This window comes from Epargyreus clarus, unplaced genomic scaffold (genome assembly GCF_041222505.1).
Source record: "Epargyreus clarus isolate Ecla_fem2 unplaced genomic scaffold, WU_Ecla_fem_2.2 ptg000026l, whole genome shotgun sequence".
Taxonomy (NCBI): domain Eukaryota; kingdom Metazoa; phylum Arthropoda; class Insecta; order Lepidoptera; family Hesperiidae; genus Epargyreus; species Epargyreus clarus.
Genome location: NW_027332233.1, coordinates 14080547 through 14100191, shown reverse-complemented (window position 1 = coordinate 14100191; position 19645 = coordinate 14080547). Strand labels below are relative to the sequence as shown.

General features: G+C 31.8%; 1 protein-coding gene across 1 annotated transcript in view; it reads left to right on the top strand.

Annotated features, from left to right (window-relative positions):
• The window catches only part of NOS1 (nitric oxide synthase 1), a 50725-nt gene that overhangs the window by 14264 nt on the left and 16816 nt on the right, over positions 1 to 19645 (top strand). The window contains exon 2 of the mRNA XM_073088340.1: positions 17785 to 17921. Coding sequence (XP_072944441.1) covers positions 17785 to 17921 — 137 coding nt within the window. The remainder of the gene's footprint in view (positions 1 to 17784; positions 17922 to 19645) is intronic.

Here is a 19645-nt window from a genome sequence, read left to right as displayed (position 1 = left end):
CAAAAATACAGATCTGTGCATGATGGGGATATCTAAGATAATTCAGATAATTTTGTAACAAAAGTAGAACACAGGCTTACAATCTACATACCACGTGATAAAAACGTGACAATTATTTCGTTAATAACATAAATTTAAAGATACGAGTATAAGGATCTTAATAATTACAACCATTAATATTGTACAACAAATATGCCTTGCTTTTGTATCTACAAAAATATCACTGTCAGAACACAATCGCAGTATGTTTTGATGTATTACATCACATCAACAAATGGACAGAAGAAAAATGGATGCACCATGTGCGTCCGAATCCCTTTAACGATGAATAATACTGTCATTTAGAACTTTATATTTACTCATAACGCAGTTATCGTGAAACAATCGTTTTTTAATTATTAATAATTACTATGCCACAAGTTGGAGTTTTGGACGATATCTTTATCTTATAAGTTTAATAAAGTATATTTATATTGTACTGTCACTTTAAACCGGCTTTATTTTTACAAAACACACATATATTATTAAAAAAAATAATACCACTTAGCAGTTATAGAAAGAGAAGGTTAATAGATAAGTAATAATCGGATCCGGGCAACTTGGCACAGGTATTTTAAGAGGATGCCCCAAGGACTACATAGACAACAACATATATTTGCTTATCACATTACATTACAATACTATTTCTATTTACATTTTAAAACAGCAAGATTTAAAATTGATTGCAATATCATCTCCATAAGATGTAGCAATTAGATATTCATTTACGTAAGTATAATTTAAAAGGTTATGATTCTGATTGTTATAATTATTTGCCTTTTAATTTATTCACTTATATTGAATGTAAGCTAAAATAACGATCATTAATATTGATTATTGATATTTCAACCTGTATCTATTTAATCTAAATCCTTCCTATGATTGTTATGAGATCATTACGAATTTATTATAATTGGCTTTAACGTGATCAAATATTACCGACCTCTATTTACGCCTCTTTATAATGTTCTCGTAAGTTTTGGATAGTAACTCACACATACCTACTGCCTAGCATGTAATTTTCAAATTCTAAGAGAAGATTCGCGACCGACACAAGTCTAGTAATTGGCAAATAATGATGGTGCTGTAAACTCATTCCAAGGGACTAGTGTCACTGCATCATTAATCATTTAAGGAACATGTTGGAAGAACAACCACCAACATAGTAATAATAAAATACCGGATTTTCTATTCGACTTACGTCGATAAAAACAAACGGCACATATTAAGCTTAATGGCGGCTTCCCACGGTCCGAAAATCTAGGAATTTATACACGGACTGCGACGTCCACGGAGAGCCACGGACCGTACGAAGGCTCGGTCAATGTTGGGTATCGGTCTTGAGATTCGAAGCTATGCAAAGAGAGAGGTCGCAACGCAACTTTAAAGTTACGTTGCGATCTCTCTCGCGTACCGACTCGCAGCGTCCCGACGCATCACTATAGACTCGTCTGAGCTATCACAGACGATTCTCTTTCCATGATGCATCTGTCCAGGCTGATCAAGATTCGTGTATAACATTACAGATCGTGAGAAGCTAGCATAATAAAAAATAGTAATGGGAACCGTAGCTCCAATACCTCGTAATGAGCTGTCAACATGTCCGCTGATACGCATCGCGGTTACAAAAACGACGGATCTTTTTGTATCACGTAATTTCCAACTCCATATTCCATCTTTCAAGGTAATGCATTGACATTTTTACTCCTTTATTTGTTGAAGTAAGTTATTTGCATCTGCCGAGCGGCCATTCCTTGAGGGCTTACACAATCCGAGATGTGCAACATCATTTAAATTAATGTCTTGCAAACTTGCGAAAAGGTGGTAGTGTTAAATAGATAATTATATAGTTATCGTAAAAAACTCCTGCGCACATCGAAAATTAATTAATAATTTTAATTGAATTTAATTGTTGTGCTATCCTTAAAAAAAATGTTTTAATTTTTATTATTTAGTTTTATTCAGTAATAACAAAAAATATAAAGAAACATCATTTAAATTTAAATTTTAACAAGGTTGGTTAAATTATATTAGCCGTATAGGAAACTAATATAACTATAACATAAAGGTAAAGGTAAAGGTGGTAGAACCCTTTGTGGTTCGACTCCGGCGGCACCACCGCCACACCTATTGCTGCCTAATAACATCAGTGTTAAGCGCTGCTGTGTTCCGTTTTGAAGGGTGTGGTAAGGGACACATACTTTTCCGAGGCATTCCAGCTTAGTCCTCAGACTCTTTAGGGATGGCAGCGCATCTGTGGCCGACCTCAGGTAGGTATATCTAATCCTATCTGGGGTTGATTACAGATGTCCATGGGCGGCAGTAGCCACTTACCATCAGGTGGACTGCATGCTCGTCTGCTACTCCTATATTATAAAAAAAAAATATGGCTCTATCGGACTTATTGAGGGAATGACTTAGGGTTATAAGACAAGACATTCAAACCTTAGAACCACAGTATGGAACGTTGAAATATAATATATAACCGTGCAACTTTCGCTATAGCAAAAATCTCGCGTATCTAGTTGGTACTTCAACTCGTAGATGTGTGTAGTAAACATGGATTGTGCGTACAGACCTTTATAATACTTCACTTGCTGAGCCCTTTTGCCTGTAGGTCCAATTTAAAAGTAATTTATCAACTGAGCTATGCCGTTGTATTTTGTACTAGAAAATTATAAATTGCATATTCCTATATACAATTTTAAATGAGATTTCTGAATAAAATTAAACATTTGAATATTTTAAAAGGGAAATAACACATTATTTATATAAATAACTATGGTTATATAAATAACTATAAATATAGATTAATAGGACTTTCCGCGAATATTTTACCTCATTAAGCACTGTAAAAATAAATGCGTCAAAATAGCAAAATGCGTAATATTATAGAATTACGTTGGTAAAAAATATATATATTTAAATTAAAATGATAATTACTGGGAATCCCATTTCCTAAAATGTGGTAAAATTATTAACCATAACCGCATGAATACGTAATCGGGTAATCCTTACTAATATTATAAATCCGAAATTAACTCTGTCTGTCTGTCTGTCTGGTTGTCTCTTGTTCACGCATAAACCACGGAACCGATTGTAATGAAATTTTGTTCAAAGATAGTCTGAGACCCGAGAAAGGACATAGGGTAGTTTTTATCCCGGAAATCCCACGGGAACTACGGTTGGCGATCTAAGATCGAGAATCGATCTTTTGGACCCAAAACATCGATTATTTTAATCGATATTAGTAAGGATTGAGTCGTAAACTATCTATTTGATCAAGTGATGATCTTAGCAAAGTTGAAGGTACGAATTTTCAGTTTTATGTATGTCAGTATGTTATATTATTTTCTTTTAAACGCGGGCAAACACTAGTAATTTATAAAACTCTTAAATTACGAACATTCGCTACGATAAATTTACCTGTAATTATACATCGAAAGATAATAAACAATACATTATAATTGACGTATGTACATATGACTATATGGATTATTATATTTATAGTTCCTGTTATGTTACTGGTTTACGTATTATAGGTATCACAGACAATACCGATGCTATAGATAACATTATCGATAGAGAAAAAATAGGATACGGATATAGGTTTTTTTATCTTGTATGGAACGCTATCAAACAATACATTTCCAAGAACGAAAAATTTTATTACAGAAAGTCGCGTATGCCACGCGCAAAAAAGCAAATTAAAGTCATTTTGTTATTTTTTATTTTAATCTATGTAGAGTAGTTTACGCTAATAAGACCTAACCTCACTATGTTAAAATCAACCAAGCAACAAAATATACATTATATATACATACAAATACTGGAAAACCATCGCTCCTTCAGTCACAAATTGAATTTAGATCAATAAATTACAGGTATATTCCGCGCCAAACTGCTTGTCCACTCTGAAGTTGTTGCGAGCAGGTGTAGTCATACAATTTTCTATGGCGACGCAATTCATTTCTATATTCAGAGCGGACTAGAAGTTTTACGCGGACTATACCTAATTAAATTAAAAATTGTTATTTTTAAGTGGATCGTAAGCGGAACTTAAGCTTGTCATCAGTTCATTTGCTATGGTCAGTTTGTTGCCGTAGCTAATGGATCCGGCGATTCAAAGGGCTTTTTTGTTTTATGCAATTAGCCGTTCAACACATTATCACGATATTTCAGTTTATCAAAGATGTGTACTAAATTATTTGTTATAATATCGTAAATTCATATGGATTCATTGTTTCATTGCTATGTACGACGTATTTTACCAAGTGTTCCTGTAGCTTTTGTAAGTTATTACAACGAACTATAAATAGGAAGAGATTGTATGAAATTGTAGTATGTCAATTTGCACGTGCATACAGTCAATTTCATACCGGAACACTGTTTTAAGACCAAAACATGAACGGTCCGTGCCTGCCTGTCCGTGGAATTTGTCAACAACTCCATTATACTTATTTTACAAAACGAAAAAGCTGTGTATTCCCAATAAATTTCTGTTTACCGATTATTTATCGCACCACAAATTACCTAAGACAAAGTACGGAAGCGTTAATTAGTTGCACAATATCATAATATCAAGTGCAGATCCCGGTGGTTGAAAACTGTGAGAACGGAGTTAGCGCTAATTAATTAACAAAGAACCTTGTTATAAGTCTTCCAAACGAGTTTCCCAAACACCTTGTTAGTAGTTTATTATTAACTTACAGCGCATCGCATGTGACTAGACCACTTGTATGTGTACTTAAGGTTTTCTCACGGTTTAGTCTGGCGTATGTTTTTGTTCCAAATCTCATCCAGATGAAGTTATCAAGGCTTGGTATATCATATGTAAGCTAAGAGTAAGTGGTCTATTATGGAACTAGAAGCTAGGATTAGGATTCTGTAGGCCATGGATATAAAGTAGTTTAAAAACAGCTTTTGAGATATATTGTGATGAAGAGACTTATATTATACAATAGAGACTCAAAGGGAACAGAACTTATTAAGGATATGGATAATATATGGATAAATGGATAAACACAGTGTCTAGATTGCTTACGAAAACAATAACATGGTTACGAGTATAAATAGACAACCCGCGTGCAGAAGCGATACCGGTCCGACGGAAGGTTCCGGGTTCGATCACCAGCAAGACGGACATATAAATAATGAATTTGATTTTGAATTCATTATTTATATGACAGATTTTGATTTTGGGTGGGTCTGTGGCATTCAAAACATAAATAATTCTGTCGTGAACCTATAAGTGTAGAAATGCTAAGCTTTGCGATTAATTGCTTAATAAAGTCACAATTTATTGATCTATTCCATATCAATAATTATGAAGTCTTATAATTAATTCTAATAAAGGCCACACAGTAGCGATAGTCATGTAAATATTACAATACTAGCATTTATCAAGTAAACTACACATGTTTGAATTGAATACTAAAATATGATAATTTTATCGACTTAACATTAGATTTACTAACATACTAAATGATAAGAATACTCAAGGTAAATACCCCGCGAAGAGATTTGAATACATTTTAACTAATTAAGTATTCATAATATTATTATAAAGAAGTCGCCAATAAAGTAATAATTTCAATGTCGTTAGATTAAACCATTTAAGTAGACATTTGTAATACCATATTGCGTTGTTATAATACTTAAAGAAAATAGTTTTTTTTAGATACAATCTAAATAAATCCGTTAGAAAATAATCGTGGTTTTAATAATAAAATATTTTCATTATTACCAAGAAGCCTGTTGAGATCATTGAGTACTAAATGTTACTAAGTTTTCGTTGGTAGAATTGTATCTTATATAGATATATATTCTGTACGAATAATTCGTAAGTAATATTAATAATATTAAACACCTGATTTATGCTGTGGAAACGTATGAAGCATCTCTCTCTTTGTACGCCGTTTAGTGCTCAATAAGTCAATATTTTTATTCATGTATTAACTTCACTTCGCAGTTTTCTTCTCTATACGTAATAATTTAATGAAGGTGGTAGAACCCTTTGTGGTTCGACTCCGGCGGCACCACCGCAACACCTATTTCTACTTAATAGCAGCAGTGTTAGGCGCTGCTGTGTTCCGGTTTGAAGGGTGTGGTAAGGGAGACAGACTTTTCTGAGGCGTTCCAGCTTAGTTCTCAGGGGTAGCGGCGCATCTGTGGCCGACCTCAGGTAGGAATATCTAATCCTATCTGGGGTTGATTGCAGATGTCCATGGGCGGCAGTAGCCACTTACCATCAGGTGGACTGCATGCTCGTCTGCTACTCCTATATTATAAAAAAAAAATAGCTAAGTTCTAGTAAGAAAGTAAGAAGTAGTTCTAGTAAGAAGTAGGGTTTTCATTCGACCATAAACTATAAACATAACTTAGACAAAAAATATGTGAAGTCTCATATTCAAAACATTTTTCCTGTTCGTTTATGAGATAATGCATATAATCATATCATTTATGAGATAAATGCAACTTAAATCAAAGAGATAATGAGTTTAACAAACATGTAGCTGTTTAAACAATATCTCACCGCAGCTATTAGATCATGTCCAACTTTAACGACATTATCTTCAAAATAAAATACAATATTATATTATGAAATGATATTGCCTTGTGACGTCATCTTATCCCAGTATATCTTATTTTAAAAACTGTTGTACAATCCAAAATTACGGCATTTATATACTCTTGTCACTTGTAACTTATGTTCAGCTTCGCTGTTCCTAAGATAATGCCATACCTATACAAATATATTTTAAAAACGTATTGTGCTTTAGTGCATATATTCAGCATGCATTATAAATTTATTTTTAAGACACATATTATTGCGATTAAAAACAAACACATAATTATGTTAGTTAAATTGCCTAATGCACCGAATGTGGAGAATATCAATTTCTTGTAATAAAGACACACTAACGTATGTTGCCAAGTTCGGAAGAAATATTCTAACAAATCTTTAAACTTAGAGGAACTTAGCTGCCGTTAAGATCGTAACTCTTTTTCCGGCGATGTCGAGAACCTCGATCGTAGCTTTTACCGAACTTGGCCTTATTTTTCACATACCTATATATTTTTGAAGAGGATATTCTAAAACGGAAAATATTACATATCATTAACACATAATGAATTCACCAAACTTGACGTCACCTCTATTTTTATTACTACAATAATTATGCAAAAACCCCAAGTGATATAGTTACGCAACAATTTAGGACATAAAAATATAAAAAAAACATCCGTTAGTTCCGGTACACAAAATCCGGTAGGACCGGAATGGACTCATTCATGTTTTGATAACAATGGTGGGAGATTTTCTCATTATACAACCTTGAGATAACGAATGTAACCTTTTTACACTATTGTGTGTTAATACGTAACCTTCTGCCAGTTTCAGATATTATTTAAATTCGTGTAGGATAAAAATCTATTCTGAATAATCTAATTTATATCAGCCTATGCTACTATTCAAATATGGAATTCGCGGTATCAGAAGTAGCTGTCATTGACATTTTGAATGAGTAACTTTTGAAAGTGGAATAAAAAGGTAACTGTTAAAAAAAAGCACGATTGGAGTTTACTCCTTACGAATGATAATTATGATATATATCGAATAGAAAAAAGGGTAGGTAAATGAACGCATCTGCTAAAATGATAAGAGAAACAAACATATATCTGTAATTATTCGGATTATTTATATTACTTCAATAATGCGTATTACATAAAGTATGTTACAAAATAATATAAAATAGCGCCATCTAGTGGCAAGTTTTATAAATTGTAAGTTTGCAAGTTTATCAATCTATGTCTTTTGGTTCCAAATATTATTATGGTAACTTAATATAATTATTTATATTAAAGTAAATTTTAATATAATTATTTATATTTAAAACAATGTTGAACGTTTTATGATTTAAAACTTAATAATTATAATTTCTTTGCCATCTATAAAATATCCTTGTTGCAATTTACGGATGCAATTTATATGAGACTCAATAAACATGTTATTATATGTAATTTGGATTGTTTCTGAATGTTTTATAATTCTAGAATTCATTTAAAACGTATTGCTAATTTTATATAACTTATTTTGAACATTATTCATTAGCAATAATTCTGTAATAAATATTAAATAATACTGTTTTGATTTTGCATGTTTATCGTTGATAGATGGTGCTGATCAATAATGCATCCATTTTTATAAGTTAAATTAATATATCAGTAACTTACAAAAGCCTCTTTATGTTAAAAACTTATTTTGCTAATATTATATCTTATTCAATTGCTTACTGATTTTTATACGTTACTCTTCTTTAAAAACGTTCATAAAAGATTGTTAATCGTATTATGGCGCCAATGTTCATATTTTTCACAGTGTTTATAAATGATCAATCCTATAACTTAATTTATGCAAAAATGTAAACAAATTAGTTAATGATGTTTTAATGTTTTATATATTGCTAATTATTTTTATTGTAATAATTACTTTCATATGGGATTTGAACTTACTGTATTTTAAATTAATAAAAGCACTCTTGATTCATATTTTGGTTACCGTTACGCCTCAACTTTTCGTGTTACACTTGATTTTACTCCTCATAAAATTTCCGTACCGGGCCTTATAACTCAAATCGTTTCTTAAGGAGTAAACTCCAAAAATCTCGTAAAATAAATACAAATTATGTCATCGCGAAAAAACATCAAATTCAAAAAGGATATCAAATCGGACAAAATGGAATTGATAAAAAGCTTCACAAAACACAAGAGCAATCTATCTTATCTTTATTGTGCTGCTAAGAGTAAACTGCATCGTAATTCAAAATCCGAGAAGTAACCGATAAAGAAACAATTAGGAGAGCAATCTGTTGCGTCTGACTCACGAATCTATTACTCAGGCAGTGACCGTTAGGAACGTAATCTATTAATGAAATTTCAAAAGAAAATAATGATAGTAATCACAGCTAATACTGTATCGCGGAAGACGCGTGACCAATCGCCAGGCGGATTCGGGAAATACCCCGAGAGCAAATGACAATAGGTTCAAACACCGTCCCTGTTAAATATATTCTAATCGCGACGTCATTATTCAAACGCCACTGCTTAAAATATTTCGTGACAGTTCGTGCATTACTTAGCATAATTTTTCTGCATAAAGATTTAAGACAACATTTAGTTTTATCTTTCCTTGATTGAATTCTTCATAAGGAACTAAGGTATTAAATCAAGAATATGGACATCAATATCATTCTGCGAAGTTTTTGTAACACGCTTTTATTAGCTTGTTTTAAATTCTGTATAGCCGAACACATATATGTATTATATCGAACCACAGTAATTAGGGAAATAATTTTTAGATAAAATCCGCTCCATGCTGGAAAAATAACTGGAATAATAATAACTAACATTTATGAGATAGATTTGGCTCTATTTTCATATTTACTACTTATGCAGTTAATAAACCTTTACCTATGTAAATTAATTTGGACTGGAGTTACGTGACCGTAATGTGAGTAAAAGTTACAAGTTATCTTTTTATACCAAAAAGTATTTAAAGTTTAAGGAAAAAATATGTCACAGAAGTGTACGCACGTTAAATTTATTACTTAATTATCATGCCTTCCTGATATTGTATTAAGTCATAAAAATAGATATTCACGGTTGACATTCTCAGAATTACTACCGGCTAGTGATAAGGTGAGAGGAAAATAAAAATAATTTGAAATTTCCAAAGCGGATTCAATTTAATGACTAATCAAGTTTGAATTAGAACTAATTATACGATTCAAGCGGATCAGGCAATGACCTCGAGCGTGTAAAAACAAACATAACTTACTCTAGAAAGTTACGTCACATTTTTTTCTTGACTGATACAAGCTTGGTTGATATAGATTCAATAGGCCGTATAAGATAAATATCTTAAATTAGTAACGTAATATCTTAAACTAGTAACGGACATAAGAATTTAAAAAAATCCTTATGTCCGTTACTCAAAAATATTCTGATTACTATACAACATATAAAGTTTAATCGTTTTATTGTCGATGTATTTTTTACTATTCCTTATTTAATTTTAAATAAATAGACAGGATTTTTAATTGATAAATTTTTATTGTCTATGTCCAATAAAATTGGCGCGAATAAATACTAAAGAGCTAAAATAAAGGAAAGGCCGATAGTTCGTTATAGTTAAAAATGGCTGGAATGTAGTAATTAATTTTGTATATCTTTTTATTTAAAATATAAAAAAAAAATGTTATCTATTGATTTTAAATAAGCCAGTACAGACCGAATAAAAATATCAATATGATAATGTTAACACATTAAATCACTGGCAAATGTTAACACATTAAATCACTGGCAGAATATTAAAACAATAAAGCTTTTTAAAAAAAAACAATTTGGCGGGAATCAAACGCAACAGCTGTATTGTCTTTCGTCAATAATATTTTGTTTCGTGGATTTATAAAGTAATAAAATTTAATAAGATACAATAACGATCTAATATTGCGATCCATGGTAAAGTTTAAATAAACTTAAAAAGTGTTTTTTTTTAATAAAGGGAGTATATCCAATAGTATATACCTCCAAACAATAAGTGAGTATGTATAACTTACATATTTCAATTCAACAATGATAATACAAATAAGTTATGAATATATTTGAAAATAACCGCTTTTCCATAATTTTAATCAACTTTAATGACCACTTAGTAGGTAGGTAATACCCAATCTTTCTCGATCAAAGTTCGAACTTCGACAGTCTCTAGTAAGCAGAAGTGGTCAAATGTCTATATTTCGTAGGATCGAAAATAATGTTAATATATCATTGAGGATACATTGATTATTAATAATAGGCATAAATATAAATACGCGTCGCTAATAAATGAGTAGAAATAAATTGCCAAATAAAATAGGCGTTTATTTGATGTTATATTATTTAAAACTGCCTACAGTTTTGACCAGCCATACATAGGATACAATTTATTTTTACGATACATTTGCATTTTCTGTTTTATATAACTCACCTTAGAGCATAAGTCATATTTCATGTAATCACGTTATCGTGCAAACAATGTTATGGTTGTATGTATAATGACGGACAAACAACACGACAACGCTTTTATGGTGTCTGATTAGATTGGGTAAGACTCAGTTTCGTAATCCTACTTAATATGTGTATTCTGGATACTTGATGTTTTTGTTAGTGATTTTAACTCTAGGGCAAAACATTTAGAAGCATATATTTTGTCTGTCAAAGGGGGCTTAAAAACCTCTTAACAATGAAGTTAAGATTTAAAATCACGAATTAAAATGCGTGATTATTATCTTGGATAATTTGAAAGTGGTAAAATTTGTTTTTTGTAATTATCGTACTTAATTGGAGATTTTAAATTTAGAATACAAATTCACTTGATTAGTAATACGATATAAATTTTATTTACTTCACACTGGAACAAGAAAAGTGCAGTGCTAAAATTAGAGACGAAATTACATATCCAATGGCGGTCTCATTTTGTGATCGCTTATCAAACAAAGATGCTTTGGCGGCATAATGATCGCTATGACGGTTAGGCATACACCAGACAGTCCATAATCCATAAATTAATTTGCTTATGCGTATGATATATTTCAAAACGTTAATTTAGAAGAAAATTTGAATACGTAACGTGCTTAAAATTCTCAAGATCCCTCCCCATTTCGTATTTCGATCATGTCCTGTCGTGCTTGTTTCAAGTGGACAGAATACAAATTTTATATATCTAACTATCTTTATAATAGTTAAATGTATCAAATTTTATGATAATAAACCGACATTTACAATGATAAATATAAATTAAGTACATTTTTTTTTAATTTAAAATATCTGCATCAAAATGTGTTATTACTTTTACTATATAGTTAATAATGCTATAATAATTATAAAACCAAATCTTTACACGGGTGTATAAGATAGACTAGGTAGGTCTTAAATATTTACGTACGAGTATGTGTGGGAAATGTTAGAGCAGACACATGTATTAGATCCATCTGAAACGAAATCAGTACTCCAGTGTATCCTGGAGCTCTAGACAAAGCGTGTCAATCATATCACGACACGCTTTTGTGTAGATTGTTGACTGAGTCAGCCTACATGGACAGTAGGGCTTAATGACAGAAGATAGATCACATTCATGGATTCTGGGCGGATGGTTTGATTAGCATACCAAAGGATACGTGAATTAGTTCGATAATAGATTGGTTTATAGAGTATTTGTCGATGCAAGTAATTTGATGCATACAAATGATGTGGTTAAGCTGAATAAATATTGGTAATGTAAATATTTTCTAATGACATAATAGGTAATAGGACGCGCACAACAACACGAAACATTTACACCCAAAAGACTCAGTGGATACACATTTTATATACAAAAACATCTGGATTCATCCATTCATAAAAAAAATCTTATTCCTTGAAAACTTAACTTTCAGTAGTAAAGGGATGTACCTACTTAGATTCTGTCTTTTATAATATACTTTTTTTTGTTTTAAATAGGTATATTTACATGTTATATACTATATAAATGTAGAAAAGTAAATTGGATACAATGGTTTATCAAAGTCTCTCATAAATGCAGAACAACTTAAAAAATATATTTGGTCAGATAATCCCTCCAGCTTTGTGAACACAACTTGTACAGATCTCCAGAGATAAGTAGCACTGGAAATAACAAAGCCAATAAAAGTGCTACGGTACTACGGAAAAGTATAAAAAGTAATACAAAGAGAAACATTTTTCGAATGGATGTTTTTTTATGTCCAAATACTGCGGTAAGTAATTTGAAAGTATTAAAATTATACCTAGAGCAATAAAAGATACAGAGTACCAATAAATATAAAACCATCTGTAATCCATTTTAAATAGTTCTCCCATTCGACATGAAGTTGTTTCTGAGATATCATTTATAGGAATGGCCACTTATCATCAAGTGGACTGCTGGTACGTTTGCGCCTTGTATAAGATAAAAAAATGATGCTGCGTAATACTTGTATTTTGAGAATAAATATACCTATTGTTTTATATCTTATTCATGTATTAAATGTATAGAATATAATGTATAACGATTATCTGGCCAGATAATTACTTGTTCTCAGTCAAAGCAAGTTTACGGTTCAATAAATCAACTGATGAGGCTGTGCAAATCCTTGTCACAAACTATTGAGCGTTCTGTAATAGAACGTACTAATTTCCTATAAACATGTATGTTGGATAGACTGATAGACAGGCAGCATAGACAAAGATCCCAACGTAATCTCGTATATGAAGGTGGCAGAACCGTTTGAGGTTCAACTTCGGCGCCACCACCGCCACACCTATTTCTGCCTTTAACAGCAGTTTTAAGCGATGTTGTTTCTGGTTTGAAGGATGTGGTAAGGGACATACTTTTCCCAGACGTTCCAGCTTAGTCCTCAGGGTTAGCGGCGCATCTGTGGCCGGGCTCAGGTAAGAATATCTAATTCTATCTGGGGTCGATTGCAAATGTCCGTGGACGGCAGTAGCCTTACCATCAGGTGAATTACATGCTCGTCTGCTACTCCTAAACTATAAAAAATAACACCTTGAAATGATTTGAAACAGCCCGTTGATAATAAACAATTAGCTCCATTCGTTGTGTCATAATTAGAGCTATTGCGTTGCACCATTACACTTCCTGTAAATTTATTAATTAAAAATTGTAATTAATGACACAAGAATGTTATTATTATAATTTATTCATATAAACATTGTCATAACGAAGTCATTATGTTGGAGTAGTACCTATATATTGACTGTCATAGTAATTAAAATTTCAAACGATATTATATATTTTAAGAATTTCTTATTCTGAGAGAAAGTATCGGTAGTAGGTATTACCATTAATAGATTGATGATAATGATCTGCATTTTCTTAACGGTGGTAAGGTGGTGGTAAAGTCTTTAAGGTGGTAAGTAGTGGTGTGTATATTAAAGTAGAGACCACATTAAGTAGCGATCACGTCAACTAACTGTAAATAAATAACGGAAGTCGTAATCCATCTTACCTGTCCTACCAGATAACGTTTATACTAACTACTACCACTAATACTACTTGTTATTAACTTTCTTACCATCATTGCTTTCATCGTAAATTATATATTGTGAGCAATAACAAAACCGTATTAAAAGTAGCATTAATCATAGCCATAATAAACCTGCAAGATATTTTTAAGATGCAGTTGATATTTAACAGTTATTAAAGTTGTCAGTCCTTGTCAACCGACTATTAACTAGTTAATTTAAGACAACGCAATTAAAATTCTAATAACGGAGCGTCTCCCGATTAACATTCAGATTGTGTCTACTTCAATTATAGTTACATGAATGATTGCTTCCATAATTGTGATGAACGTTTAGCTATGGTGTAAAAATAGTGTAATCAAGAATCACTCGTTTTGTTGCAATGGTACTTTATAAGCGTTAATTTATCAAACACTTGGGACCGAGAATTTTTTTTTATTATACTTCGATCATTTCGATAACATGGTGTCCACTGTCTTTTCAAAGTTAAGTGCTTTTAAATTTAATATTTATTACTTGCTTTAACGGTAAAAGATAACAATTTTAAAAAACCTACACGCCTAAGAGGTCGGGGACGGTGGACTATGGTCTAAGCAGTAGGACAATAATGATGACGAGTATAATGTTTTTGATATCGCCTTATTTTGAAGACAATTCATACACTTTTCTACCTTCCGACCGCTCAACCTTTTTTGTATAGTAGTATCTCCTGGTCGTTCAACCTTATTTCTTATCCACTGCTTCTATTTATCTCTATACCTAGATCTGCGTCGTTTAAGCTGAGCTATATTACCTCATCATCCTGCTCAGATACGCTGTAACGACAGGAACTGTCCACTCGGATAATACCCAGTATAATTTGGTAATTAGGCTCGAGTCGGAGACTCTTTTTAGGCAAATTTAGTTGTCAAGCGTTACAAGCCTATTGTAACAAAGTTTTTAAAGCAAATTTTATCTAGTGTATTTTGTTATTCTCTCCCCGTAGAGCCTCCGCCAAGCTACAGATCCGATCACTACAATCACATCCGATTCAACTACTTCCGATCAAATTATTGCCCGATTGTTATAACAGGAGATAATTTCATTTGATCGGTTGTGGCTGCTAGTGCGCACACTGCGCTGGATACTCGACTGAGAGTTAACACTCAATATATTATAGATTGACAATAAGAGCTCAGGAGTCGGCAAACTAAACAATCAGCAAGTAGGCATTGGTGGCAAAGTTTGAAGGCAATCGTCATGCCCAGCAAACTTTTTCAGCCCAGCCCAGCAATCAGCCAATGCCCAATCGTTGCAATTTGCCCAATTGCATACTTAATCATATTGTTTAAATATCCGACCAAAATTTGAGAATATAGTAATGTAATCATATCATCATATCGTGTGATGTATATACCGTTTTTCATGTGCCCGTTCAAGCAGCATCCATCACAATATTTTTTAGCAGGATTAGATAATCACGGGCATGAATTAACTTAAAATGTTATCATTCTGTATTCATAAATGCATGATATCGAGCAATATTCTCGAAATTAAAATCGCATATACTTAAAACATATAAAAGTATGGAAAAATATAAGTCTTATTATCTTAAATTAGCTAGAAATCTTATCTTACTTGTTACCTCAGTAAGTCTAGTGGTATCTTATTTATGGATGTTATACGTGGGGATTGATTTACGAATAAAATAATTCCGAGTAGTTTAATGATGCAAGGCAATTTGTCCCAACAACAGTTAAACTATTTTTAATGGTAACGTTGGAAATGACATGCATTTTCTACTAACCATTGTGTTAACTCTTCCGTAGCAACATGATAGGGCTAATTATCTCATTCAGAGAAGTTACGTTGCGTTCTGTACTAGGAAAAATATAATGAACACGACGCTCTATTAGTACGTGCGTATCGTGACTGTAACGATGTTATTTGAAACTGATGTATCGTAGGTCAGTATATGAAGCAGAGGTATTTGCTTTATTGTATCTGCAAAGTATTATTTTCTGAGCACAAATGTTTTGTTTGTTGAGTATTCAAAACAATACCATAAGTTATGCCATAAGTAGTAGGTACTATTTTATAACTTTGTAAATATTATTTATTCATTCGATATGTATTATAAATTAAAAATTTTGACGTCAAACTAACAAGGACGATATTCATACGATACCTATAATTTTGTTTTTTTGTGCAACAACTTGTCAACCAGGAGTCCAAATAAAGTAGACGGAAACAACATTAATGCATTTTTGTACAAACTTGAAACAGGTTTCTTTGAAGTTACCTAGACGCTTCTGAATTCCCTACTGACCGCGAGTTCGCAATTTTGCAAGATGTATTCACATCCCGCGAAACATTACTCTTTAAAGTGCATTTCTTGCATTTGCGCTACTTTTTTATCGAAAGACTTATATAAAATGAAACATAGCTACGTTATTGTAAGTTTTTGCTGAATTCAATTTCGCAAATCAATTTATAGGCATAAGTAGTCGAAATATACTTATATCTTAAAACATACATGGACAAATAAAAGGTTTTTAAATTGGGTCTCAATTTTAATACCAATATTATGATGACACTGTATATTCGTAAGACTATCATACTAAAAGATTTAATGAAAATTATTTAAAAAAGATTAGCAATAATGGAAGTCTTGCTCCCATTAATTACTAATCTTTTTTTAATGCTAACTATATAACTACTACTAATTGTACTGTAACTTACTGTACTGTACTTGTACTGTAACTACTAATTGTAGCCAACTATTTATTACGTAAAAATGCATTCATTTTCTTGTAGTCAATTCCAATCAGACAACGAAACACTTCTTAGTGGATCTCCAGGGAACTGATTTGTGTTACAATAGCGCGAGTCAGACATCTCAGCTCAGTGGGTACCCTGGGGAGTACACAGCGAACCTCTGATTAACAAACAGATGACTTGGAACTTCTAACTATTGCAAAGTTGATTAGAATAGCAAAAATAAAATGTATAAACGTATTTTTACTAGAGATAAGCTATGTATAGCATATCGTTTTATGTTAAAAATTAGATTAACTATGAGATAATTACGTCAAAAGCTACAATGAGTTAATCTCAACAACAACATATAAATTAAATATATGATCTTTATTTTCAAACTATTTTATTCTAAATATATAATAGAGTAAAATTTATTCTAATTGGAAATATTCATTGAACTATTTCTAACAACGCCCACAGGGGCCTCATTTATACCGCAAATACCTGTCGTCTGCTTCAAGTCTCAGTACCCTGGGACGCGACAGTACTCTGATTAGGAAACTGACGGCTTGAAACTGCTGGGAGTCTAATCAAACGACAGAAAATAAATTGTATTTGTAGGTTCTATTACGTTGAGTCTTATTTTTTAAATCTATAGATGGCTATTTACTGAATTTTTCACTTGATCATGTTTTATAATAAAGGTTACAATGAAGAAAATACTCCACATATACACGAAGTGTATCATCGCATAAATAACGGAAACGAATAGAGTAACTAATATGAATACGTATAGATTAAAGCCAAATAATTATATGTATGAAAAGTTCTCATAAAATTAATCAAATATCGAAGTAGTATAAGTAGTAAGTTATATTACATATAAGAAGCATTACGGTAAATAATTTAAAATTTCTCTTCCAGAATACAAAATGCACAGAGAGAATATGCCAATCCAGTATAATGGATATTCCCAACCGCGGGAATACGCCGCGAAGCGCGGAAGAGGTATTCGAAGACGCACAGCGTTTCCTGCGCGAGTATTTCTCATCAATACGCAGGTATGATATAGCGCTTTTATATCTTTTTTTTTATAATGTAGAAGTAGAAAACGAGCATGGTCAAACGAGCGTCCAACTAACTAAGCTTTTTCCGCCCATGGACAAATAAGATTAGAGTCCTACCTAAGATCGGCCACAAATGCGTCGCTATCTATTATTCAAACCGGAATACAGCAGTGCTTAATACTGCTTAGTATAACCATGTCCGTAACAGAATCAAAAAGGAAATATTTTATTATAAGTTATATTTAGTTTTAAGTCTGTATGTATAAACTGTGGTCACTTATATCTCAGGAATGATTTAATGTCTGTTATATACCCACAAAAATAGGATTAGTTGAGCAATTATTATATGTCCTACAAAATTAATCATATAAATTTTAAGCCGTAATTTTAAACTTAATAGCTGAAAGCTATTTAAAATTGAAAAGTTCGATAAAACCACATTTTAATGAAACCTCAGAACAAATAAGCATTACTTTGGCGAATGTATGATATTATTCATTCATAGCTTTTTGTATATATTTTATTTTGTTACTTATTTTGTAATCTATTATAATATAGAATAGCAAGTATAATCCTATTTTTATATAAAACAAAGAACCTCAAAAACTTACGTAATCGTAATAAAGAAAATATACAATTTTAAAAATATAACTCTTTGCAAAGTATGTAAAGTCTACTCTCCAAATCATCAAGAAAAATATTTATCATCTAAAAACATGAATACAAAATAAGAGAGTTGTATTAATTAGAGCTGCAAGATTACTTGGCACATTTTAATACAATGACGTTCTATGATTTAATGAATAGGGAAAAATAATAGAATTATTGATATTTCACATTTTTGTAAACAAAAAGAAGGTATCTTTTGAATAAGATTTCATTTATAAGAATGAGATGTTAAATTGTGTCCTTACAAAAATGCAAATCGTCTAATATAAACAGAATAAACATTTGCTTTAACGTTTGAATAAAGTCCAAAGACAATTTCCAATAAATTGAATTCCGAACATTCCGCCTTTTTAATTTTCGGAAATGAAAGTCACAGATTATTGTCGAGACACATTTCTGTTTCAGGGATGAAATGGTAGATATTTGTTTTATTTTGTTTTTTTTCTCTGCGCAATATTTAATTATGCTTGTTTCAATGGTCAGTGGGGATTATTTTTGGGGCATCTATTTATTTTTAGCGTATCTAAAGTCGGTCAGTTGTTTACTTTCTAGTAGTACTAGATTGCTTCGTTGCTCTGCCATGGCAGACCTGTCTGTATGTAAGTAAGTAACCATATAGTGGGAATATATAATGTTGCGTTGGTCCTGTAGCAGGATTTTGAAGTTCTGTCGCCTAAAAAGATGACTGGAACATAATTGTTTCGTAATAGCCCACGTCACAAAGTGTAACTATATCGGTTTATGAAATGGATATTTCACGTTCGATCCACGGACAGGCAAACTTAAAGAACAAAAGCATTCTTTTTAATACGTATCTATGTCACCCGCCAAATAATACTGTGGGACAATAAGTTCAGAAAGTGACATTTATCACAACAATATATTTTTTTAATAACTAAAAAAAGCAGTCGAACCATAAATAATCTCAATGATATGCACAAGTGAAGAGTGTTTCAAGTAATTTGTTTCTATAATGGCGTGTAGGATGTTTGAATAAGAATCTTTAGCATGATTAGCACGTATGTGTTATTGTACCTATGACATGTGTA